Raw genomic sequence first — 24,550 nt, 5'->3', positions numbered from 1 at the left:
TTGGAGCAGGTTAAAAGGTCAGTACAAGATCAAGGGCTGAACAGCCTCTACTGTGCTGTTTGTTTTAACAACCAGAATTGATAACATTCTCACCGTCAAAATGTTGAAACACCCACATAAGCGGGAGGAGAAGATGGCGGCGCGCCTGCGTGTGCACAGCCCTCTGCTGAAAAATGATATTGAATCTGTTAAATAGGGGCCATGGACAGTTCTGATTTGATGGAGAATGGACATGAAAGCACAGAGGAACATCTGGAGAAATTTCTGAAACGCCCCTTCGCTGCTGTCGTTACTGTGTGGTCCAGAATTTTTTGAGGGTAGGCCTCAAAATCCCTGGCCTCGCCAGCTTTTGGCGACCAAGAAGGAGGTCGAATTGTTCACAGAGATGGTGCTCAGTACTTGGTGTCGGACAGCTGATCAGAGCTCGAAGTTTTCGGATTGTGGTCAGCATGGCAGGAAGAGTTTTTCTTCCTTCTCCCGTCTGCGTGAGATGTGGGACATTTGAGAAACTTTGAACTTTACTGTGCTCATGGACTTCTTCATCAAGTTATGGTATTGTTACACTGTTTGCAACTATATGTTATAATTATGTCCTGTGTTTTGTGATATTATACCGGAGGAAATAATGTATCATTTCTCAATGCATGCATTACTAAATGACAATAAAAGAGGACTATGTGTCTTCATAATCATATTAAAGTGTTAATGAGCATCTCCTACATTCTTAAGACATTAAAAAAGTCATATTTTAGATTGTATTTATTACATAACTTAGTCAATCGTAGAGTCTTATTATGATTGTCATTTGGTTAGCAATTACTTGTCATTTTAAACATAGGACCATGTGAGATTAGACTGGAAGCTGAAAACAAGTTGTAGGTCATCCCACCTTCCCTATAAGTGGTCAGTTCCCCTAAATATTGACATACTGCTTAAATTATCTTCTCAATGGAAACCCCACAAGAAAACATTTAAGTTAAAGAAAAAAGGATCCCTCAAGCTGTAAACTGGTGGTCAGCCTAAAAGTGAGAGTACAGGCGATGACAGTTGGAGCAGACAACTACTGCTCGAGTAGATGTTCCACAAATGTCATTCCTTCAGTATGAAATGACAATGCTCTTCATTTATGTACATTCACATTTCTAGATTACTGTAATCTTTCAAGTCTTGATGGCAATAATTTAGAGATTTTCTTTAAGTTGTAGATCTGTGACAAAAACTTAGACCCAAATTGAAAAGTGGTCTTTGGAAAATCTGTACATACATAGTTCCACTATAATTATTGGCCCACCAAAAGGTCCAGAATTTCCCTGCTATATGTAATCTATTTTCAGATTTCTGTACAACAGGATAAATATACAAGAAAATACCGATCAAGGACAAATAGATCATATCACATTAAAATAATACAATTATTTAGTTTTTTGCCTGAAGCTTCCTATATAATCTTTCAAAGTGCATTACAGAAGGCTTAATGACATCTGTTGGAATGAGAAGTGGCATTACATTCTTGCAGGTCAACTTTGTGATAGCTGTGAAATAAGTGCAAGCAGATGTTAATTTACCCAGTTCTATTAAAACAACGAGGCAGACCATCAATCTGCACTTCTAATTTTACAAGCGACTAGAATCAGAACTGAGCAGGCAACCTTTGCTGACAGTTCGCAGTATCGAATGAGTGCAAGGGACATGACAGCCGCTGATGTGACTACAGATCCCATGCCACCCAAGAGCGGACTATGCTGTATATACAGTACTTTATTAATATTATATAATCTGGCCATCACATATCGTTCATCACAAACTGCCTCAGAATCACTCTGGTGAAAGTGCTCCCATACTATTTATTAGGTAGGGATTGTACATTTACAAAACAAAATGGCGTGCACGTTGGAAGGGAATCTGCAGGCTCCTCCAACTAGTGGTATTGCAGAGAGCATCCTAGGTGGTAGAGGGCAAAGGCTTGGAGGTGACATTGTACTAATTTGGGCAAGTACACTATCTAGATGGAATTACTGCAGCCACTCCTCCCCAGCAGTGGATGGGCTATCAATCATGCAGGCCACTCTGCCCTGGTCAGTACCAAGCTCCTGGAGTTGTTGGACCTGCAATCATCTAAGTGGAAGGTTTCCCTCATGCACCTGACTTGGGCCTCATAGAAAATGAAAAAGCTTGCATGTCAGGTGAGCCACTCAATGCAAGATACCCAGTCTCTGGCCCGTTCTTGTAGCCATAGCATTTACGATTGGTCAGTATTGATGGTTGGGGTGATAACAATGGTAATAAGAATTCTCTTTTATTGATGAGCAATGCCTGGCACTCCTGTAGCACAAGTGCCATTTAACATTCATGCCTGAATGTTAGCAGACAAGGGCTGCTTCATGAGCTGAGCTATAAATAGAATTGAAAATGTCAACTGTCAACAAATATCCCCACTCCTGACCTGTTGATAGGAAGATCATTGATGAGTAGCTAAACTTTGTTTGCCTTGAACACCATTGCAAGGAATTCCCACATTGATATCAAAAGGATGTAATGACAGACCTCACAACTACTTTCGATTGTCTGAGGTATGACTCCAACCTTGATGACCTTGAGCAAGGACTCCAATTTGATTCTGTAGTTTGATGCATGTTGCCTTTCAATCAAGTGTAATTATTCTCATCTCACTTATGGAAGTCAGCTCTTCCATCCTTGTTTCAAACAAGACTGTGACTTAGTCTGGAGCTGAGTGGTCCTGACCTTCTTATCTAATTCCACCAATTATCTTCCAGCCTCTGTTCCACCTATCCTTCACGACAGCAACAGACACTAAATGCTGTCGGAAATCAGCAGGGTCAGGCACCATCTATGGAAAGGAATAAACAGTCGAGATTTTGGACTGAGACCCTTCACCAGGCTGTTTATTCCTTTTCATAGATACTGTCCGACCTGCAGGGTTCCTCCAGAATTTTGTATCTGTTGCTCTGGTTAGAGCCACTCTTACATTACTTAGACTTCCTGAGCTCTGCTCTCACTGCCATCTTCCCCCCCTCACTTCCAAAACAGAACTGAGGTAGGGTTCCTCTTGTTCTTGCCCTTCACCCTACTAACCTTCATAGCTAGCACACCATCCTTTGGTCATTTCCATCTGCTGCAACTGGATCTCACCACCAGCCACTCCCTGGTCTGCTCATCCAGCGCCAACCCCACCACCACAGCACTTCTTCACACAAGTGCAGGAAATGCAACAGTGGCACTTACACCTTCTCCACCTCTCTTTCCCACCCCTCACTATCCCGTGACCAAGGACTTAAGTAGCTCTTCCAGGTCAGATAAAGTTTCATGTGTACCTCCTCCAACAATGCCTACTACATTCAATGCTCCTGATGTGGCCTCCACTGCATTGGTGGGACAAGCCCAGACCAGTAACTGCTTTGTAGAACATCTGTGCTCTACCACAGTGACCAACCTGAGCTCATTGTTGTGTAATTTCTGACCCGTCTGTGCTTGGCCTTAAAGCAAGAGCAAGAACCAATAAAAACAAGCAGGACAAAACCTCAATAGTCTACAATGCAAGGATATGAACGTAGAATTGTCCAGTTTCAGGCAACCCTACCACCTTTGATCCCCTCTCTCTGATTCCTAATACTAAAGCATTTTTGTTCTCATTCTCATTCCCCATCACTCATTTTTGTCCTTTCCTGGTTTTATTGTCCTGCTACCCACACATTTCACCCACTGGCACTCCCTACCACCCCACTCCTTCCCGCACCTGGCTCCATCTACCTTTTATTTCCTTTTGTCCGCTTCTACCCATCACCCTCCTGCCTCTGAACTCCTTCCTTTCCTCCTTTCTGGGTTCATTTGAATCTACCCATCATCCTTCCTCAGTCCACCTACCACCTGCTGTCCCTGTCTCACCTCTCCCCTTCTCTTTATTACTGGCAACCCTACTCTCAGTCCTGATGCAGGATCTTGACCCAAAACGTCCAGAGTTTACTGCTCAACCCTCTGTTCTTCTAGCACTTTACTTGCAAAGGATTTTTTTTTCTTAAGTTTTCCACCAAATTGGAGCATAGACAATGCTTCAGTTTTGAGAGCAGTATTTTTGTACATGTTTAATATCTGAATCGGGCATGAATGTCATTACTCCAGCAAAAGCCATTTTACTGGTTATATGCAATGTCCCTGCAATGACTTGTGGCTACTGGTATTTCAATCTGATTTTTCTCCAGAATTCAAAGAATTTCTCTAGATTTCCTCTTCAACGCTAAATGACCACCTGTCTTCTGATCTTAGTTCCCATAATGTTGGGATTGCATAAACCGCAGCTGCAGTGGAACAAGCTACTCATCACTGTAGCACATTACAGACTGATTGGACTAACTGTAACTTCTGTGATTTGTGAATATGGTGTCAGGTTTTCTCTGTGGGATTCAAACACAACTATTGCTGATGCTGCAGATATGCAGAAACTTGAAGGATGATTTCCTTCCAAGAGACATGGTGGGGAAAAGTGTGGTCCACCTAGAATAGACCTCTTCACACCCTGTGGGCCTTGACCTTTCTTCTGCCCTCATCTCTCTCCTCCTAACACCCAACCACCCAACCACCCGTGTCTCCAACTCTAACCCATCAGCTCCATCTGCCCAACATTTCTCCTTGACCTACGCATCACTTACCAGCCTGTTTTACCCCGCTTCCACTCCTCTTTATAGTGACATCGTCCCTCTCCACACTTAGACCTGATGAAGTGTCTCAATTCAAAACATGAATTCCTATCCCCACCCCACAGAAGCTGTTTGACCCACTGAGATTCCCCCCTCCCCCCCCACATCGATTTCTTCACTCCAGATTCTAGCATCAGCAGTCTCTCATGACTTCAAACAAATATTCAGCTTCAGGAAGGATCTACTGCTTCAGCACTTCAGTGTAATAATGCACTGCTATGTTGCATTATGACAGAAACTTTTGAAAATAAATTTGTTCTAAAGGTTTCAAAAAAAAATGAAGTTGCATGAACACAATTTCCTAAAGAGCAGATCCAATATTTAACTTAATATATCAACCAGTGGAGTGATGAAAATATATCACTGTCATCATTGGTAATGCAGATATCAGCTTGCAATGACACACTGAGTATCACTATTCATTGAAACTGCACTTACAAAACCATCTGGAGGGAATTAATTTCTATTCGAACCTGATTATTTCTTTAACAAGATGAAAGCAGATTATGAAGCCAGGCAATGCAAGAAGCTACAACTAACTGCTCTGACTAGTGCCTTTTTTTTTGAAATTTAGCAGAAGCATTTCATGTATCAAAATATTTTACTTAATGCTTCACTGTTCATTTTTAAAAGTACCAGTGGTTCTTCTGTCAGCAAACTGGAAGTGCTTTATTTTACAGAATATCGTATAACAGAGTGTAATTTGCCGCTTCCAAGACTTATAGAACAGTACAGTCATTCAATAATCTCTAATTGCTGTCAAGAAAAGGAGAGATCAGAGTTAATTTGCACTTTGACAGGTTGGTTACAAGTTCAAGGTCAATTATTGGCCTTTTTGTAAATAATTACTTTACATCCATTGTGTGATCTGCTGTGATATACTGTTCCACTTGGTTTATACTGATATTGATACAACTGACAGGACAAAGGCCAAGTAAACTATTCCCTGAAACTATGATTTGGTAACATTTAGGTCTAAAAGTCAAATTGTGCAACATTCTAAAGCTGCTTCAGAAACTTCATCTCTCAAGATACCCACATACAGAACTGATGCTTGCTTAAGTTAAATGGAAGCATAATACTGCCAACTGCAAGTACCATTTCCAAAATGCTGTTTGGTAAAATTCCAACAATCCAATTTACAGCACAATGTGGGCACTATGTAGTAAATATTTGACCAAACAAATATGTTTCTGCAAGGTTGGCCTGAAAAAAAATTAAACAGCTACCTTTAAAGTACCAGCAAGAATCTAGTCATTGACATCAGCAAAAGTGCAAGGGCTGCACTTTTACAAAGTTTCATGTTTAAAGATCATCTTTTATGTTTGGATGGAAACACTGAATGTGATACTCATTGTACTTGGTCAGAGTTCTCCAGTTCTTGATTGTATCAATTGTCAATGACTCCAATTGGAAAAATGAAAACAATGGCTTCAGTGATTCTGAAGTAGGTAGGGATCAGATTTGTAAACACAAAATAATCTGCAGATGCTGGGGTCAAAGCAACACTCACAACGCGCTGGAGGAACTCAGCAGGTCGGGCAGCATCCGTGGAAAAGATCAGTTGACATTTCGGGCCAGAACAAAGGGTTCCGGCCCAAAACGTCGACCGATCTTTTCCACGGATGCTGCCCAACCTGCTGAGTTCCTCCAGCGCATTGTGAGGGATCAGATTTCCTACACATTTGTACATAGAAGTATCAGATGCTGTTTTAGTGATTGAGCAGAATCCCTGCAGTGTCACCACGTGCCACACCTACAAAATAATGACGCTGGAGGGTAACCCCTACTTCATCGAAATTTAAAGTCAGGGAGAGAGGAAAGAAAAGAAAATGAGAAGGCTGCAATTAAGGTGCAGTATTATATTTAATTGCCTTAAAACCTGATCTCAAGCAGACTTTCTGATTAACATAATTTTAGGGGAAAGGTACATTTGATAACAAATAGGAAAAGTTTCAAAAAGGCAGTAAGGGATCTTTTGGTTGCTGTTATTTCCAGTTGCAGGAAGCAGAATTCATACCAAACACAACTTAAAACAGAAATAAATTCCAGAGTCCTGGGCTTTGGAGTTATGATTATCCAAAATATTAATTTTATATCTAACTTTTACAAACATCAAGGTCAATTGATTACTGCTGCGCAAGTTGTTCATAGAAACACAGAAAACCTACAGCACAATACAGGCCCTTCGGCCCACAAAGTTGTGCCAAACATGTCCCTACCTTAGAAACTACTAGGCTTACCTACAGCCCTCTATTTTTCTAAGCTCCAGGTACCTATCTGGAAGTCTCTTAAAAGACCCTATCATATCCGCCTCCACCACCGTTGCCAGCAGCCCATTCCATGCACTCACCACTCTGCTTAAAAAAAACTTACCCCTGACATCTCCTCTGTACCTACTCCCCAGCACATTAAACCTGTGTCCTCTTGTGGCAACCATTTCAGTCCTGGGAGAAAACCTCTGACTATCCACACAATCAATGCCTTTCATCATCTTATACACCTCTGTCAGGTCACCTCTCACCCTCCATCACTCCAAGGAGAAAAGGTCCAGTTCACTCATAAGGAACGCTCCCCAATCCAGGCAACATCCTTGTAAATCTCCTCTGCACCCTTTATTCCTTTTTCTCCATTTAACATCCACTGACAGGTACGAGACATTTGCTGGCAAAATATTCGAAGCATTTGCAGTCTGCTCAATTTTAATTAGGGCAGTTAGCATTTTCAATACTAATGAGAGCCACTGAGTCAGCAGTACAGCACAGAAAAAGGCTTTTCAACTGGACACATCCATCTATTTGCATTAGCTTTGTATCCTTTCATGCATTCCCTACACAAGTGGCTGTGTAAATATAATGATTGCATCTGACCTCACTACAACCTCCAACTGCAACTTCCAGATTATAAACCACTGTAACAATAACTTTCTTCTCAAATCCTTTTTAAAATTCCTGCTCCTCAACTTAATCCTATATCCTCATTTTTGATATTCTTACCAGGAGAGAAAGACCTGTCACATCCATGCCTTTTATTTTTATATACCCATGTAGATGGTCCTACCCGAGAGGGAGCAACAATGGACCTCCTATTGGAAAATCAAGGCAAGTGACTGAAGTATCAGTGGGATGCGGGGGGGGGGTGGTGAGCACTTAGGGATCAATGACCATAATTCTAATGGTTTTAATAGTCACAGAAAAGGATTAGATTGGTCCACAAGTTCATATCACAAATATGGGCAAGTCTAATTGTGATGGCATTAGACAGGAACTTGTAAACATTAATTGGCAGAGGGATGCAAAAGGACATCCAGCAAGTGGAAGGCACTTCCTTGCTTCATTTTCAAATTTTATGCATCCTGTATCAATGACATGAATTAAAGAACGAAGAGCTGTACATTCAAGTTCACAAATGTAACTATATTAGGAGACCAATTTACCATGTTAGTGACCATCAATCCAGCAAGCAGGAAAAGGAAGTTATCTTGGGGCAAAGATTACTTTGAGTAAGCTGGGACAAATGTGACAGACAAGAGAAAGTAAAATGCATTCTGAATTTGTGGATGATGAATCTGAATATTTCCTATGGCAAAAGCCAGAGGAGGAGGAAAGGGATAGGGTAGTCATATAAACTATACTAAAAACCCATAGGCACATACAACCATAATCTAAAAGGTTTATAGCTAAGAAGTTTTATGGCAAAAACACTGAAATAAATATTATGTTGCTGCTGAAGAAACATTGGTCAAGACTGTTCTGTGTTTGGGTACTGCGTTTGTTTTTTTTAAGCCAAGAAACCTCAGGGTGGACATACAAGACTTGCTGTAATGGAGCGCAGATTCGTAGAGAAAAAATACAAGAACTTCAGAGTCAGGTTATGACGATAAGTGGTTTAAACCTCTTCTTCGTTATCGAATGAAATTATAATCTAATTGAACATTTTAAAATAATTATTCTGTACACAATGATTATAAGGTTAATTATATCTTAAGGCAAAAAATTCAACAGTATTCTATTAGGCTTGGTGATCAAGGGTACAAACCAAAGACGAGCAAAAATTGTACACATGTTCATGATATAACAAAATGACTATGGAGGGATGGGATCCACTTCTATTTCTAATTCCAATACATTATAATTAACTTTCTTTACCTCAGTAGATTTTCTGCCAGAACCAACATGCATCTAATGTCAGCAAAAGACAAATGTTTCCATTTAATAACTTAGGAAAATTTATACGACTTCTTCTAGATTCAATTCTATTCTAATTTAGTGATATCTTAACCAGCCCTTTTCCCCAGTCAGTTTTTACACAATCCTCAAATATCTCACTTTTTCTCCCCCTTCCCTTTAGATTGGCAAACTTCATCGCTACAGCCACAGTGCCTTTGAATTTAAAATAGTCACGTATTAGGTGGCTTAAAATACAGGCAATTCAAAACCTTAAAGCGATACCACCAATGGTGTCTGCAAAGCTCCAGTGACTGCATAGTCAAACCAATATTAGCACCTTTTTCCATGCCATTTCTTTTATGGTACCCATTAACTACCCATTTCAGATCCACCTCATCCATTCCTTTCAAAAAACACATTTCATTTACTACTGACTCATTCTTTGGAGTGTGAAACATTCCTTATCACCAATGTTTACTCTCTTGCAGACCAAGCTATGATATGAATGGTATTCTTGTATTAATTGTCCAGAATCCCATCACAGATGTCACTTGCTTCAGCAATGTGACCTTAAGATATTTTAACCCCTTTCGTTCTCTCTTGCAATCACATTCCTGGACCTATCTGTGTATGATTTTTTATCACTGCCACAAGATGTGAAATTTGTTTTTTTGCAGCGGCAGTACAGTGTGAAGATGTAAATACCTTTAATTTACAAATATAACCATTGCAAAGAAAAGGAACAACTAGGTGGTGTTCATAAATCATTCCGGAATTGGATGGCAGAGGGAAAGAAGTTGTTCCCGAATCATTGATTCAAGTACCACCCTTCAGGAGCTGAGTAGATTCCAGGTTGTTCTGATCCAGGCTACATCGGCTTTAAAAAAGTGCAGGTTAGTGCCCCAACTTTCAAAAATTGCAAGTTTAAATATGATCCTACCAAGGAAGCAATAGAATGGGAATTACATAGGACCATAAGTTTAATGAGTCATATCACCGATACTTCTAAGAATTTTGATGACAAGAGCTAAAAGTAAGATACAAGCTGAAATAGGCAAAGAACAATGGTTTTGTGAAAGACAAAAGGCAGAAGAAACGCAATATTGATGTTAAGGATACTATCAGAACGAGCTATTCAAGTGCAAAAAGATTTGTTTGTTTGTTTTATTGATTACGCAAAAGCATTTGATAAAGTGAAGCACAATAAATTATTTGAAATATTACAGAAAACTCTAGATCTAGATTCGAAAGACCTCCGCCTAATCAGAAATCTGTACTGGGAACAAACTGCCGCTGTAAGAATAGATGGAGAAGTGAGTCAGTTTATGAAAATTAAGAGAGGCATTAGACAAAGGTGTGTTTTCTCCCCTGATTTATTTAATGTGTACAGTACAGTGAAACAATATTACAAAAAAATAAGAGACATCTTGGGAATCAAAGTTGGCGGTGAAAACATCAATAACTTTAGATATGCAGATGACATTGTGTTAATTGCAAGTACGGAGGAAGAACTACAAAACTTAATTGATGTAATTGTTGAAGAAAGTGCAAAAATGGGTCTATCTAACAATTGCAAAAAGACAGAATGTATGGTGATATCCAAAAAGAAGAAGAATCATATATGCAGGCTGAGAATAAATGGGAAGACATTAAACAATTACAGAAATTTTGCTACTTAGGAAGCTGGGTGACATCAGATGGCAGGTACGACTTGTACATCAAAAGAAGAATAGGGATGGCAAAAGACACCTTTACGAGAATGAAGAGTATACTGACCAATACTAAACTGGGCATGACAACCCGCCTCAGAGTACTGAAATGTTACGTTTATCCAGTTATGTTATAAGGCTCAGAATGTTGGACAGTATCTAGTAACATGAGGAAACGAATTGTAGCAGCAGAGTTGTAGTTTTTGAGGAGGATGCAAAGAATATCATGGATGAAACGAATATCTAACAAGGTTGTCATGAACAGAGCAAACAAAAAGAGAAATAATGTATGAGATCATGAAAAGGCAACATAACTTCATTGCTTCCTGCACGCATGCAGAACTCGTTGACTTTATTAACTTTGCCTTCAACTTTCACCCTGCCCTCAAGTTTACCTGGTCCAGTTCTGACACCTCCCTCCCCTTTCTAGATCTTTCTGTCTCTGTCTCTGGAGACAGCTTATCCACTGATGTCTACTATAAGCCTACTGACTCTCACAGCTATCTGGACTATTCCTCTTCTCACCCTGTCTCTTGCAAAAACGCCATCCCCTTCTCGCAATTCCTCCGTCTCCGCCGCATCTGCTCTCAGGATGAGGCTTTTCATTCTAGGACGAGGGAGGTGTCATCCTTTTTTAAAGAAAGGGGCTTCCCTTCCTCCACTATCAACTCTGCTCTTAAACGCATCTCCCCCATTTCACGTACATCTGCTCTCACTCCATCCTCCCACCACCCCACTAGGAATAGGGTTCCCCTGGTCCTCACCTACCACCCCACCAGCCTCCGGGTCCAACATATTATTCTCCGTAACTTCCACCACCTCCAACGGGATCCCACCACGAAGCACATCTTTCCCTCCCCCCCCCTGCATTCCGCAGGGATCGCTCCCTACACAACTCCCTTGTCCATTCGTCCCCCCCAACCCTCCCCACTGATCTCCCTCCTGGCACTTATCCGTGTAAGCGGAACAAGTGCTACACATGCCCTTACACTTCCTCCCTTACCACCATTCAGGGCCCCAAACAGTCCTTCCAGGTGAGGCATCACTTCACCTGTGAGTCGACTGCGGTGATATACTGCATCCGGTGCTCCCGATGTGGCCTTATATATATTGGCGAGACCCGACGCAGATTGGGAGACCGCTTTGCTGAACATCTACGCTCTGTCCGCCAGAGAAAGCAGGATCTCCCAGTGGCCACACATTTTAATTCCACATCCCATTCCTATTCTGACATGTCTATCCACGGCCTCCTCTACTGTAAAGATGAAGCCACACTCAGGTTGGAGGAACAACACCTTATATTCCGTCTGGGTAGCCTCCAACCTGATGGCATGAACATCGACTTCTCTAACTTCCGCTAAGGCCCCACCTCCCCCTCGTACCCCATCTGTTACTCATTTTTATGCACACATTCTTTCTCTCACTCTCCTTTTTCTCCCTCTGTCCCTCTGAATATACCTCTTGCCCATCCTCTGGGTCCCCCCCCCCTTGTCTTTCTTCCCGGACCTCCTGTCCCATGATCCTCTCATATCCCCTTTTGCCTATCACCTGTCCAGCTCTCGGCTCTATCCCTCCCCCTCCTGTCTTCTCCTATCATTTTGGATCTCCCCCTCCCCCTCCAACTTTCAAATCCCTTACTCACTCTTCCTTCAGTTAGTCCTGACGAAGGGTCTCGGCCTGAAACGTCGACTGCACCTCTTCCTACAGATGCTGCCTGGCCTGCTGCATTCACCAGCAACTTTGATGTATATAACTTCATTGGAAATGTGATTAGGAAAGAGGAGTTAGAATGCATGGTAATTATGGGAAAGATGGAAGAGAAGAAAGCAAGAGGAAGGGAAAGACAAATGATGATGGAGACAGCAGCCAGAGAAATGGAAATGAATACCAATACATTGATCCACTTGACCCGAAACAGGAGTGTGTGGGCCATGGCAGTCAAAGCTCAAACTGGGCATGGTGATGACCAAGGAAGCATGCTACTTTCAGACAGCTCTACAGAACATTGAACAGTACAAAAAGGACTGGTTGCACTTGAGTCCCAGGGGGACCAATATCCTGGTGGGGAGTTTTGCTAAGGCTAATGGGGAGAGTTTAAATTAGAATTGTTGGGGGGTGGGAAGCGAACTGAACAGACTGGGGAAGAGATGGTTGGCTCACAAATAGAGAAAGCTTGGAGACAGTGTGTGAGAGAGGGTAGGCAAGTGATAGAGAAGGGACGCGCTCAGACCAATGGTTTGAGATGTGTCTACTTTAACGCAAAGAGTATTGTGAACGAAGCGGATGAGCTTAGAGCATGGAACAGTACTTGGAGCTATGACGTTGTGGCAATTGCAGAGACTTCGATGGCTCAGGGACAGGAATGGTTACTTCAAGTGCCGGGTTTTAGATGTTTCAGAAAGGACAGGGAGGGAGGCAAAAGAGGTGGGGGCGTGGCACTGTTGATCAGAGATAGTATCACGGCTGCAGAAAACGTGGACGTCATGGAGGGATTGTCTACAGAGTCTCTGTGGGTGGAGGTTAGGAACAGGAAGGAGTCAATAACTCTACTGGGTGTTTTTTATAGGCCGCCCAATAGTAACAGGGATATCGAGGAGCAGATAGTGAAACAGATCCTGGAAAGGTGTAATAATAAGAGTTGTCGTGGTGGGAGATTTTAATTTCCCAAATATCGATTGGCATCTTCCTAAAGCAAGGGGTTTAGCTGGGGTGGAATTTGTTAGGTGTGTTCAGGAAGGTTTCTTGACACAATATGTAGATAAGCCTACAAGAGGAGAGACTGTACTTGATTTGGTATTTGGTTTTATTCTTGGTCTGTCTTGTGTTTCTGTGATATCATACTGGAGGAACATTGTATCATTTTTTAATGTATGCATTTCTAAGTGACAATAAACGAGGACTGAGTGTCCTCATAATCTAATCTAAAATCTAAATGAACCTGGTCAGGTGTCAGATCTCTTAGTGGGAGAGCATTTTGGAGATAGTGATAATAATTCTATCTCCTTTACAATAGCATTGGAGAGAGATAGGAACAGACAAGTTAGAAAACCATTTAACTGGAGTAAAGGGAATTATGAGCTAAAGAAGGAAATTAGGAGAGCCAGAAGGGGCCATGAGAAGGCCTTGGCGGGCAGGAGTAAGGAAAACCCCAAGGCATTCAACAAGTACATGAAGAGCAAGAGGATAAGACGTGAAAGAATAGGACCTATCAAGTGTGACAGTGGGAAAGTGTGTTAGAAACCAGAGGAAATAGCAGAGGTACCTAATGAATACTTTACTTCATTATTCACTATGGAAAAGGATCTTGGTGATAGTAGTGATGACTTGCAGCAGACTGAAAAGCTTGAGCATGTATATATTAAGAAAGAGGATGTGCTGGAGCTTTTGGAAAGCATCAAGAGTCACTCGGACCGGATGAGATGTACCCCAGACTACTGTGGGAGGACAGGGAGGAGATTGCTGAGCCTCTGGCGATGATCTTTGCATTATCAATGGGGATGGGAAAGGTTCCTGAGGATTGGAGCGTTGTGGATGTTGTCAAGAAAAGGAGTAGAGATAGCCCAGGAAATGATAGATCAGTGAGTCTTACTTCAGTGGTTGGTAAGTTGATGGAGAAGATCCTGAGAGGCAGGATTTATGAACATTTGGAGAGGTATAATATGATTAGGAATAGTCAGCATGGCTTTGCCAAGGGCAGGTCATGCCTTACAAGGCTGATTGAATTTTTTGTGGATTAGACTAAACACGTTGATGAAGGAAGAGCAGTAGATGTAGTGTATACAGATTTCAGCAAGGCATTTGATAAGGTACAGTACCCCATGCAAGGCTTATTGCGAAAGTAAGGAGGCACGGGATCCAAGGGGACATTGCTTTGTGGATCCAGAACTGGCTTGCCCACAAAAGGCAGAGAGTGGTTGCAGACGGGTCATATTCTGCATGGTGGTCGGTCACCAGTGGTGTGCCTCAGGGATCTGTTCTGGGACCCTTAATCTTCCTGATTTTTATAAATGACCTGGATGAGGAAGTGGAGCGATGAGTTAGTAAGTTTGCTGATGACACAAAGGTTGGAGGTGCTGTGGATAGTGTGGAGTGCTGTCAGGGGTTACAGCGGGACATTGATAGGATGCAAAACTGGGCTGAGAAGTGGCAGATGGAGTTCAACCCAGATAAGTGTGAGGTGGTTCATTTTGGTAGGTCAAATATGATGGCAGAATATAGTATTAATGGTAAGACTCTTGGCAGTGTGGAGGAACAGAGGGATCTTGGGGTCCGAGTCCATAGGACACTCAAAGCAGCTGCACAGGTTGACTCTGTGATTAAGAAGCCATACGGTGCATTGGCCTTCATCAGTCGTGGAGATGAATTTAGGAGCCGAGAGATAATATTGCAGCTATATAGGACCCTAGTCAGACCCCACTTGGAGTACTGTGCTCAATTCTGGTCACCTCACTACAGGAAGGATGTAGAAACCATAGAAAGGGTGCAGAGGAGATTTACAAGGATGTTGACCGGACTGGGAAGCATGCCTTATGAAAACAGGCTGAATGGATCGGCCTTTTTTCCTAGGAGCGATGGAGGATGAGAGGTGACCTGTCAGAGGTGTATAAGATGATGAGAGGCAATGATCGTGTGGATAGTCAGAGGCTTCTTCCCAGGGCTGAAATGGCTGCCACAAGAGGGCGCAGGTTTAAGGTGCTTGGGAGTAGGTACAGAGGAGATGTTAGGGGTAAGTTTTTTTTAAAACGCAGAGAACGATGAGTGTGTGAAATGGGCTGCCGGCAACGGTGGTGGAGGCGGATACGATAGGGTTTTGTGAAAGACTTTTGGATAGGTACATGGAGCTGAGAAAAATAGAGGGCCATGGGTAACCCTAGTAATTTCTACGGTAGGGACATGTTCAACACAACTTTGTGGGCCGAAGGGCCTGTATTGTGCTGTAAGTTTTCAATGTTTCTAGTACAGTACTGGCCCTTCAGCCCACAATGTTCTGCTGACCTTTATAGCCAAGATCATTTTAATGATTCCTTCCCACATAACCCTCCAATTGTTCTATCACCCATATGCTCCCCCCCAAGAGTTTCTGAAATGTCTCTAATGTATCTGTCTCTACCACCACCCTCAGTAATGTTCCACACACCAAACACTGTTTAAAGCTACCTCTGACACCCACCCACACTTTTCTCCAATCACCTTAAAATTATGCCCTCACGTATTAACCACTGCCGCCCTGGAAAAAAAGGTGCTGACTGTGCACTGTATCTATGCCTCTTATCATCTGATACACCTCTCTATCAAATCACCTCTCATCCTCCTTTGTTCCAAAGAGAAAAGCCCTAACCCACTCAATCTTTCCTCATAAAAACATGCTCTTTAATCCAGGCAGCTTCCTGGTAAATCTGCCCTGCACGCTCCCTAAAGCTTCCACACCCTTCCTGTGATGAAGGGACCAAAACTGAACATAATACACCAAGCGTGGTCTCACCAGAATTTTATAGAGCTGCAATGCTATCTTGTGGTTCTTGAGGTTAATTCCCTGACTAATAAAAGGCCAATACACCTTATGTCTTCTTAACCTCCCCATCAACCTGCAGAGCAACCTTGAAGGATCTATGGATGTGAACACCAAGATCCCACTGTTCCCCCACACTGCTAAGAATCCTGCCATTAACCTTCCACTCTGTTGACAAGTTCAACTTTCCGAAGTGAATCACTTCACACTTCTCCAGATTGAGCTCCATCTGCCACTTCTCAGCCCATCCCACTAACCTACAAAAACCTTCTGCACTATCCACAACACCACCAATTTTTGCATCATCTGCAAACTTACTAACTCACCCTTCCACTTCCTCATCCAAGTTATTATGAAAAATCTCAAAGAGCAGGTGTCCCAGAACGGATCTCTGTGAAACACCACAAGCCATTGAGCTCCAGACAGAATACGCTCCATCTACTACTACTCTCTGCCTTCTGTGGACAAACCAATTCGAAACCCATACAGCCAAGATTCCCTGGATCCAATGTTCATGACTTTCTAAATGAGTTTACCATGGAGAACCTTGTTGAAAACCTCAGTAACCTTAGCTGTGAATATCCCTGCTGCACCTGATGACCCTGTGATCTCTGTCTCAGAGGCCGATGTTAGGCTGTCTTTAAAGAGAGTGAACCTTCGATGGAGTACCTGGTAAGGTTCTGAAAACCTGTGCCAACCAACTGGCTGGAGTATTCAGGGACATTTTCAACCTCTCACTGCTATGGGCGGAAGTTCCCACTTGCCTCAAAAAGGCAACAATTGTACCAGTGTCTAAGAAGAATAATGTGGGCTGCCTTAATGACTATCGCCCGGCAGCACTCACATCAACAGTGATGAAATGTTTTGAGAGGTTGGTCATGACTAGACTGAACTCCTGCCTCAGCAAGGAACCGCACCCATTGCAATTTGCCTATCGCCACAATAGGTCAACAGCAGATGCAATCTCAATGGCTCCCCACATGGCTTTAGATCACCTGGACAACACAAACACCTATGTCTAGGATGCTGTTCATTGACTATAACTCAGCATTTAATACCATTATTCCCACAATCCTGATTGAGAAGTTGCAGAACCTGGGCCTCTGTACCTCCCTCTGCAATTGGATCCTCAACTTCCTAACTAGAAGACCACAATCTGTGCCGATTGGTGATAATATCTCCTCCTCGGTGACTATCAACACTGGTGCACCTTAGGGGTGTGTGCTTAGCCCACCGCTCTACTCTCTATATACACATGACTGTGTGGCTAGGCATAGCTCAAATACCATCTATAAATTTGCTGATAATACAACCATTGTTGGCAGAATCTCAGATGGAGTTGAGCAGGTGCACAGGAGCGAGACATTCCAACTAGTGGAGTGGTGTCGCAGCAACAACCTGGCACTCAATGTCAGTAAGACGAAAGAGCTAATTGTGGACTTCAGGAAGAGTAAGATGAAGCAACACATACCAATCCTCATAGAGGGATCAGAAGTGGAGAGAGTGAGCAGTTTTAAGTTCCTAGGTGTCAAGATCTCTGAGGACCTAACCTGGTCCCAACATATTGATGTAGTTATAAAGAAGGCAAGTCAGCATTTATACTTCAGTAGGAGTTTGAAGAGATTTAGTATGTCAACAAATACACTCAAAAACTTCTACAGGTGTACAGTGGAGAGCATTCTGACAGGCTGCATCACTGTCTGGTATGGAGGGGCTACCGCACAGGACCGACAGAAGCTGCAGAGGGTTGTAAGTCACGTCGGCTCTATCTTGTGCACTAGCCTACAAGGTACCCAGGACACCTTCAGGGAGCGGTGTCTCAGAAAGGTGCATCCATTATTAAGGACCTGCAGCACCCAGGGCATGCCCTTTTCTCATTGTTATCATCAGGTAGGAGGTACAGAAGCCTGAAGGCACACACTCAGCGATTCAGGAACAGCTTCTTCCCCTCTGCCATCCAATTCCTAAATGGAACCTTGAACACTACCTCACTTTTTAAAATATATATTACTTCTGTTTTTGGACATTTTTAATCTATTCAATATACATATACTGAAATTGATTTACTTATTTCTTATTATATATTTTTTCTTCTATATTTTGTATTACATTGAACTGCTGCTGCCAAGTTAACAAATTTCATGACACATGCTGGCGATAATAAACCTGATTCTAATTCTGATAAAATCCATATACACTTTACCCACTGCTCTACCTTCAATTTGTTTTGTCATTTCCTCAAATAATTCAATCAGGCTTGAGGCACAACCTGTCCTCAGAGTCTTGTTGACTATCCCTAGTCAGACTATGAGTCTCCAAATGCTTGTAAATCCTACCTCTAAGAATCCTCTCCAATACCTTACCCATCACTGATGTAAGGCTCGTCAGGATACAATTCCCAGGATTATCCTTATCACCTTTCTTTTTTCCTTTTCAATATTTTTATTAATTTTCTACATAGGAGAATACAGAGTTCAAGAAAAAAAGAAATATATCAAATACATTATACTTTCTTGAACAATTGGATAACATTTTCCACCTCTAATCTTCTGGTACTACTACTGCAGCCAGTGAGGATGCAAAGATTATCACCAAAGGCACAACAATCTCTTCCCTTGCTTCCTGTAGTAACCTGTGGTATATTTTTCATCTTAAAGGACCAATGTACTTTATTTCTCAATCCCAACATTTTGATAGTTAATGCATGATGTATTTGCTATAATAAGTTGCAAGACTGTGCCTTACAAAATAATAGTAAAATAGCAAGATAAATCAGGAACACTTTTAAAATAGGCTTGTACACTTGCCAGACAGTGAAAACAGAATCTCTATTTTCAATTGTGTTAGGAAAAAAGATAACCAGAAAATCAGAGGTTTAGATTCAAGGTTGTCTTTAAATTCTTCTTGGAATACAAAACCACAAAAATGCAACATTCCCATCAATTCCTGGAAATCTCTGGCCCATGTCAAATGCTGGTGGAACATGTGGATTTGCATTGAAAGCTTTAGTACAATACAAAATTCACATGCCAGGAAAATCTGGAATTTAATGTCTAATTTGTATCTACTCTACTGCCATAAATCAGAATAGTTCCAATCATGAATCAGCATACTTATCGCCCTTAGGTTAGGAATTTACCAACACATGCAATTGCTCTTAATCTGGTTTCCATGAGTCTCTATATGTATGAGAATGATGACGGTTACATACACAGGATTGAGCACATTTGAGTTCAATCAGCTTGTCAACACTTGTCTAGCCTCAAAAATGATTACATAGGAATGGTGCCTCATCGCCACCAAAATCCAATCAGTCTAGTCAAGGAGTTGAAGACTTGACCCAAATGCAACAGATTCCTTGAACACAATTTAATTTTGTTGTACACTGAGTAAGGCACAAATAAAATTCTCGGTGTTACAAATGACAAAGGTGTTGGTCAGACTGCACTTGAAATGTTGTGAACAATTTATCTAAAGAAAGAGGAGCTGGCCCTGAAGAGGGTCCAGGAGATTCACAAGAATGATCCTGTGATTGAGGGCATAACATATGAGGATTATTTGAAGGCTCTGGGCTTTTACTCAACTGAGTTGAGAAGGATGAAGAAGGATCTCATCAAAATCTACCAAGTAATGAAAGGCCTAGATTGAGTGGACATGAAGCAGGCGGGTAGAATCTGAGGGCACATAGTTTTAGACCATTTTCTGAACAGGGAGCAAACTCAGAGAGTCCTAGTGCAGGATTTCCCAAAACTTAACTTGCAGGTTGAATTGGTGGTAAGTAAACACAATGTTGGCATTCATTTCAAGTGAACTAGAATATAAAAGCTGAGGACTCATAAGGCACTGGTCAGACCACAATGAGCAGTTTTGGACCCCTTATCTAGGAAAGGATTGAAGAGGGTCCAGAAGAGATTCAAGAATGATCCCAGGAATAAAATGGTTAATGTATGAAGGGCATTTGATGCCTCTGGGCCTGTACTTGATGGAGTTTAGAAAAATGGGGAGGGGAGGGAGAACATCACATTGAAACCTATTGAATACTGAAAGGCTGAGATAGACTGGACGTTGAGAGGAAGTTTCCAATAGTGGGGGAATCCAGGACAAGAGGGCACAGCCTCAGAATAGAAGGATGGCCCGTTAGAACAGAGATGAAGAGGAAATTCTTTAGCAAGGGAGGTGAATCCATAGAATTCTTTGCAACAGCCGGTTGTGGATGCCAAGTCATTGGGTATATTTAATGTGGAGATTGATAGATTCTTGATCAATAAAGATGTCAAAGGTTGCAGGGAGAAGGTAGAAGAATGGCACTGAGGGGGGGATAATAAATCAGCCATGATCAAACCGTGGAGCAGACTCGATGGGCTAAAAGGCCCAATTCTGTTCCTGTGGGTTATGTTCAGCCTCAAAATAAAGGGATGTCCTTTGAGAACTGAGACGAGAATTTCCTCATTCAGAGGTACAATCTGCGGAATTTTTGCCAGGGAGGGTTATAGAAACCAAATTATTGTGTACTTAAACCAGATGTTCTTGACTGGCAAGGGGATTAAGGGTTACGAGAAGGAATGAGATGGAATTGAACAAAAATTAACCATGATTGAATGGTGAACAAATTTAGAAGGGTGAATGAACTAATTCTGTCCTTACGTCTTATGGTCTAATTATTGGCCTTAAAGATGTTTTAACTGCATATTTTAAATCAACAATCAATGCACTTTTTAAATTTATTATATGACAAAAAGTAGCAATATAGAGCTAATTGTAACTTGTGAATAATTTACAGATCACAATACAAATATCTCTTCCAAAATTCAAATGTAGCTGCTAAGAGTTAACCCAATACTAGCAAACACAAACCAATATCCTCTTTCTCACCACCTCAATACGCATTTCTCACAGCCTTGGTAATGCTGCCTATGTTATGAGAGCTCTTGGCCACCCAGACGTTCTCTTTTCTCCCTCACCTCCCGCTGTGCAGAAGATACAAACACCTCAAGCCACCTACCACCAGGCTCCAGAACAGCTTCTAACCTGCTGTTAGAAAACTATTAATATCCCTTAATACAATAAGATGGTTGCTTGACCTCACAGTCTACCTCAGTATGGCCTCACACTTCATCGTCTACACTGCACCTTCTCTGTAACACTTTATCTGCATTCTGTTGTCCCTTGTACCACCTCACTGTGTTGTGATGAAATGACTTGGCTTGCAAAACAAAGTTTTTCATTGTACATCTGTCCATGCAACAATAATAAATCAATTTACCAATTTCATAGAGGACAAAAAAAATTCAATGGTAGTCCTAAATTATTCTGGTAACCCAATTTCTTTCCATTTCTCCCATAAAACACTGAACTAATTTCTAGATTTCCTTTAATTTCTATTTAATCCAAATTGTTAAATTACACTGCAGTTACACTACGACTCCGGTGCGATGCGGGACTTTGGTCAGACTGGCCCAAGATCTTCCATACAATTGATTGTTAATGTTATTAACATTCCAACATTCCTTAGGATGTTACACAGTAGAATAATAAATATCCCTGTGAATCCAGAAAATTAAAAGGGAAAGTGGGAAACCAAAGGCCCAGTGAGTTTAATGGAAGCATGGAAACTTGGAATTGGGAATATGGCAAACATTATTTGGTGAACTGCACAATTACTGCACAGTGAAGAATGTTGACAACTCACACATGCTTTCCTCAGCTGAGAAACAGTACCTCTAGCCACCAAGATATGACACCATCATCTTCATCAAGACTGAGATCTTGACCCAAAATATCTTTTATCCATCCCCATCCCCCGCCAGAGATGCTGCCGGACCTGCGAAGTTCCTCAGCATTTTCTGTGTTGCTCCAAATTCCCAGCATTTGCTGTCTTTTTCCTGTGATGCCAGGAATCAATCTGGTGAATTTTCAGCACACTCCCTCAATTGCAAGTATATACTTCCTTGGTTAGAGAGATCTCATCTGTAAACACTCCATCACTCCTGTCATCTTGCCACAGAAGTCAAAATGTTATTTCCCTTCTAATACTTGTATCACATAGATTCGTTTTCAAGACAAAAGACCCTCTGAAAACCAACAACATTCAAATGTTCACCATTTTAAATCAGTGTTTAATCAAAATGGATAATCTCATTTTCCAAATTGAATTTGCCATGTGCTTACTTAATTTGGCCATATTTCCATAAAGCTCCATTCTCTTAACAACTCACAGCACTATCTGATTTTGCATCAGCTAAATGAAAGGCCTAGGCCCAAAACATGAACTGCTTTATACCCCTCCATAGATGTTGCTCAACTTGGGAGAGTTCCTCCAACATTTTGTGTGTGGTATCCAACACTTCAAGTGCCAATAACTGGAAACCACTTTCTACAGATTGCACGCCAATCATAAATATTATTGCTCAAGTTAAACAATACTTAAGGCTTGTTTGCTCCCCTTTTGAAATGTTTAAGGCTTATTGTTAGTGCCTTTTTATTTTGAGAGATTGACTGGTAGAATAAAGAGAGATCAATTTCAGCAGTCAAGTGACAGGTAACACAAACGGGTTAGATGGTTGCAGTTTCCAGCATAACTGGGCCCTGAAGGTCAACATGGAAAAGGAAGCCGTTTGAAACTGGATTTTTTTTAGTTTAGTACCAGGCCAATCGAGTGTCAAACGGTAGTTTTGAAACATGAAACAAAATAGTTATTCATTTAAATTGAACTAAGGAAGGTACAGGAGTTTGTAGATCTACATCTAAAAATATCCTCAAGCCAAACATGCATATTTTAACACACTGTTGCCCAGCCTTCATTGAATCTACGGTGTTAAATGACCAAATTATAAGGAGAAATATAACCAGCAATCTTGGCAAAGGCTACACTGAAAGGAACGGCTTCCAACTTTGCCGGCAGTATTGGTACCAATGGAGACTGGCGCAAAAGTCTCCACCTTGCCCATAATATTCCAGCAATATTCACCCACATCAAAGAACCACAAACACTGAATGAATTACCAATTAAATAAATAGCATTACCTCCCATCTGCCGCAGGTTAGGAAGAAAAGCGAGAAAGGGATGGCCGTGCCTGACATAGCGTGAGTGGAGGGCATCCCGTACTCAGAGTCGTAGAAGATCTCCACCTTGATCACAGGAGGAGAGGAGGGTCGCGGCCAGCGGATGATATCCTTGGTACACTGGCCCAGGTACATGACCCACACCCAGATAACGATCAAGCGGCGGCCGACGTACGGGTCGATATTCCAGAGCCAGAAGGGGAAGAAGGTGATGCAGAACAGCTCGTTGCCTAGCTCGGTGCCCAGGCTGAAGAGGTAGTACAGCAGCCGGTTGCGGATGATGAACTCGGCGCCCGCAGCCTCCTCGTTCAGCGAGTTCCTGCGCCTCGGCTTCTTCTTGTGGGCAGCAAAAAGCCGCCGCTCGGCTTCTCCCGGATTGGAGGCGGCGGCGGCGGGGTCGCCGCAGTGCCCGGTGTCAGCGCTGGCGGCCGGCTCGCAGGCCACGCCGTTCCAGTTTGAGGCGCCGCCGGGGTCTCCGCGGTGCCTGGCCCCGGCCCCGGCCTCGCCAGCGCCCACGGTCCCGGCCTCATGGCGGCAGCTGCCGTTGGCGAGGGGCACGGCGGTCACCCCGCACAGCTGCTGAAATCTGGCCACCCAGTGCGGGTCGTGCAAGTAGTTGACCAGCTGGCGCCAGGCGCCCGCCCGCACGCCCATCGCGAGTGTCCGTATATTTGTGGCGGCCGGGACGGGACGGGAGGGGAGTGGGCTGTGTCCCGGAGACGGTGGCTCCCCGGACGCAGCCCTGAGCTGTCCTGGAGACGATGCTCGGCGGCGGGACGAGAGAGGGGGTGCCGCCCCGGAGAAGGTGCTCTGAGGGGCGGGGAAATCAGTCCCGGAGGAACGGCTTGTCCAGCAGACGGTGCCCGAGGGGGCAGCGGATCTGTCCCGAACTCGGTGCTCGCCCCGGGAGGGGAAGGGGGTTGCCTACAGTCGGCGCTCGGCAATGGTAAAACGGTCCGTCCGTGAGACGGTTTTCCCTGCCAGCGGAACCGCAGCGCCCGCAGCCTTATACTCGACCTCAGCTAACTGTCACCCGTGTCGCAGCGGCTCCGCTCCGCCCACCTCCCGATTGTTCACGCCTCCGCTGTCTGTCTGCGACCTTCCTCCATCCGCGCTGACCGGCCCGGGCGAGGGAGGGAGGAGCGGGCAGCCGGCTGGCTCGGTGTGTGTGCCCGCGCCCTCCTTTCCTGTCCGCGCTCGCTCACGGGGACGCGCGCGCGCCCCCGGCCGCGTGGTCTGTTTTGAATGTGTGACACACCGTTGCTTTTTTTTAACCTTGGAGGAGGTGGGGGTTCGGTTCCACGGAAAGGGGAAATCTACCGAAGAGGCAAAAATGCATTCCTGCTTGAAGCTGGACACTAGCCAGCTATGTCGTCCCCTGGTGAGGAT

The 24,550-nt window shown here is 43.0% G+C and overlaps 1 protein-coding gene across 1 annotated transcript in view; it reads right to left on the bottom strand.

Annotated features, from left to right (window-relative positions):
- The window catches only part of sgpp1b (sphingosine-1-phosphate phosphatase 1b), a 49,719-nt gene extending 25,383 nt beyond the window's left edge, over window positions 1–24,336 (bottom strand). The window contains exon 1 of the mRNA XM_063046217.1: window positions 23,123–24,336. Coding sequence (XP_062902287.1) covers window positions 23,123–23,815 — 693 coding nt within the window. The 5' untranslated portion in view covers window positions 23,816–24,336. The remainder of the gene's footprint in view (window positions 1–23,122) is intronic.
- Between the last annotated feature and the right edge of the window lie 214 nt (window positions 24,337–24,550).

Source organism: Mobula hypostoma, chromosome 1 (assembly GCF_963921235.1).
Source record: "Mobula hypostoma chromosome 1, sMobHyp1.1, whole genome shotgun sequence".
NCBI lineage: Eukaryota > Metazoa > Chordata > Chondrichthyes > Myliobatiformes > Myliobatidae > Mobula > Mobula hypostoma.
The sequence above is the reverse complement of the archived record's forward strand: the minus strand, read 5'-3'. Positions and strand labels throughout refer to the sequence as shown.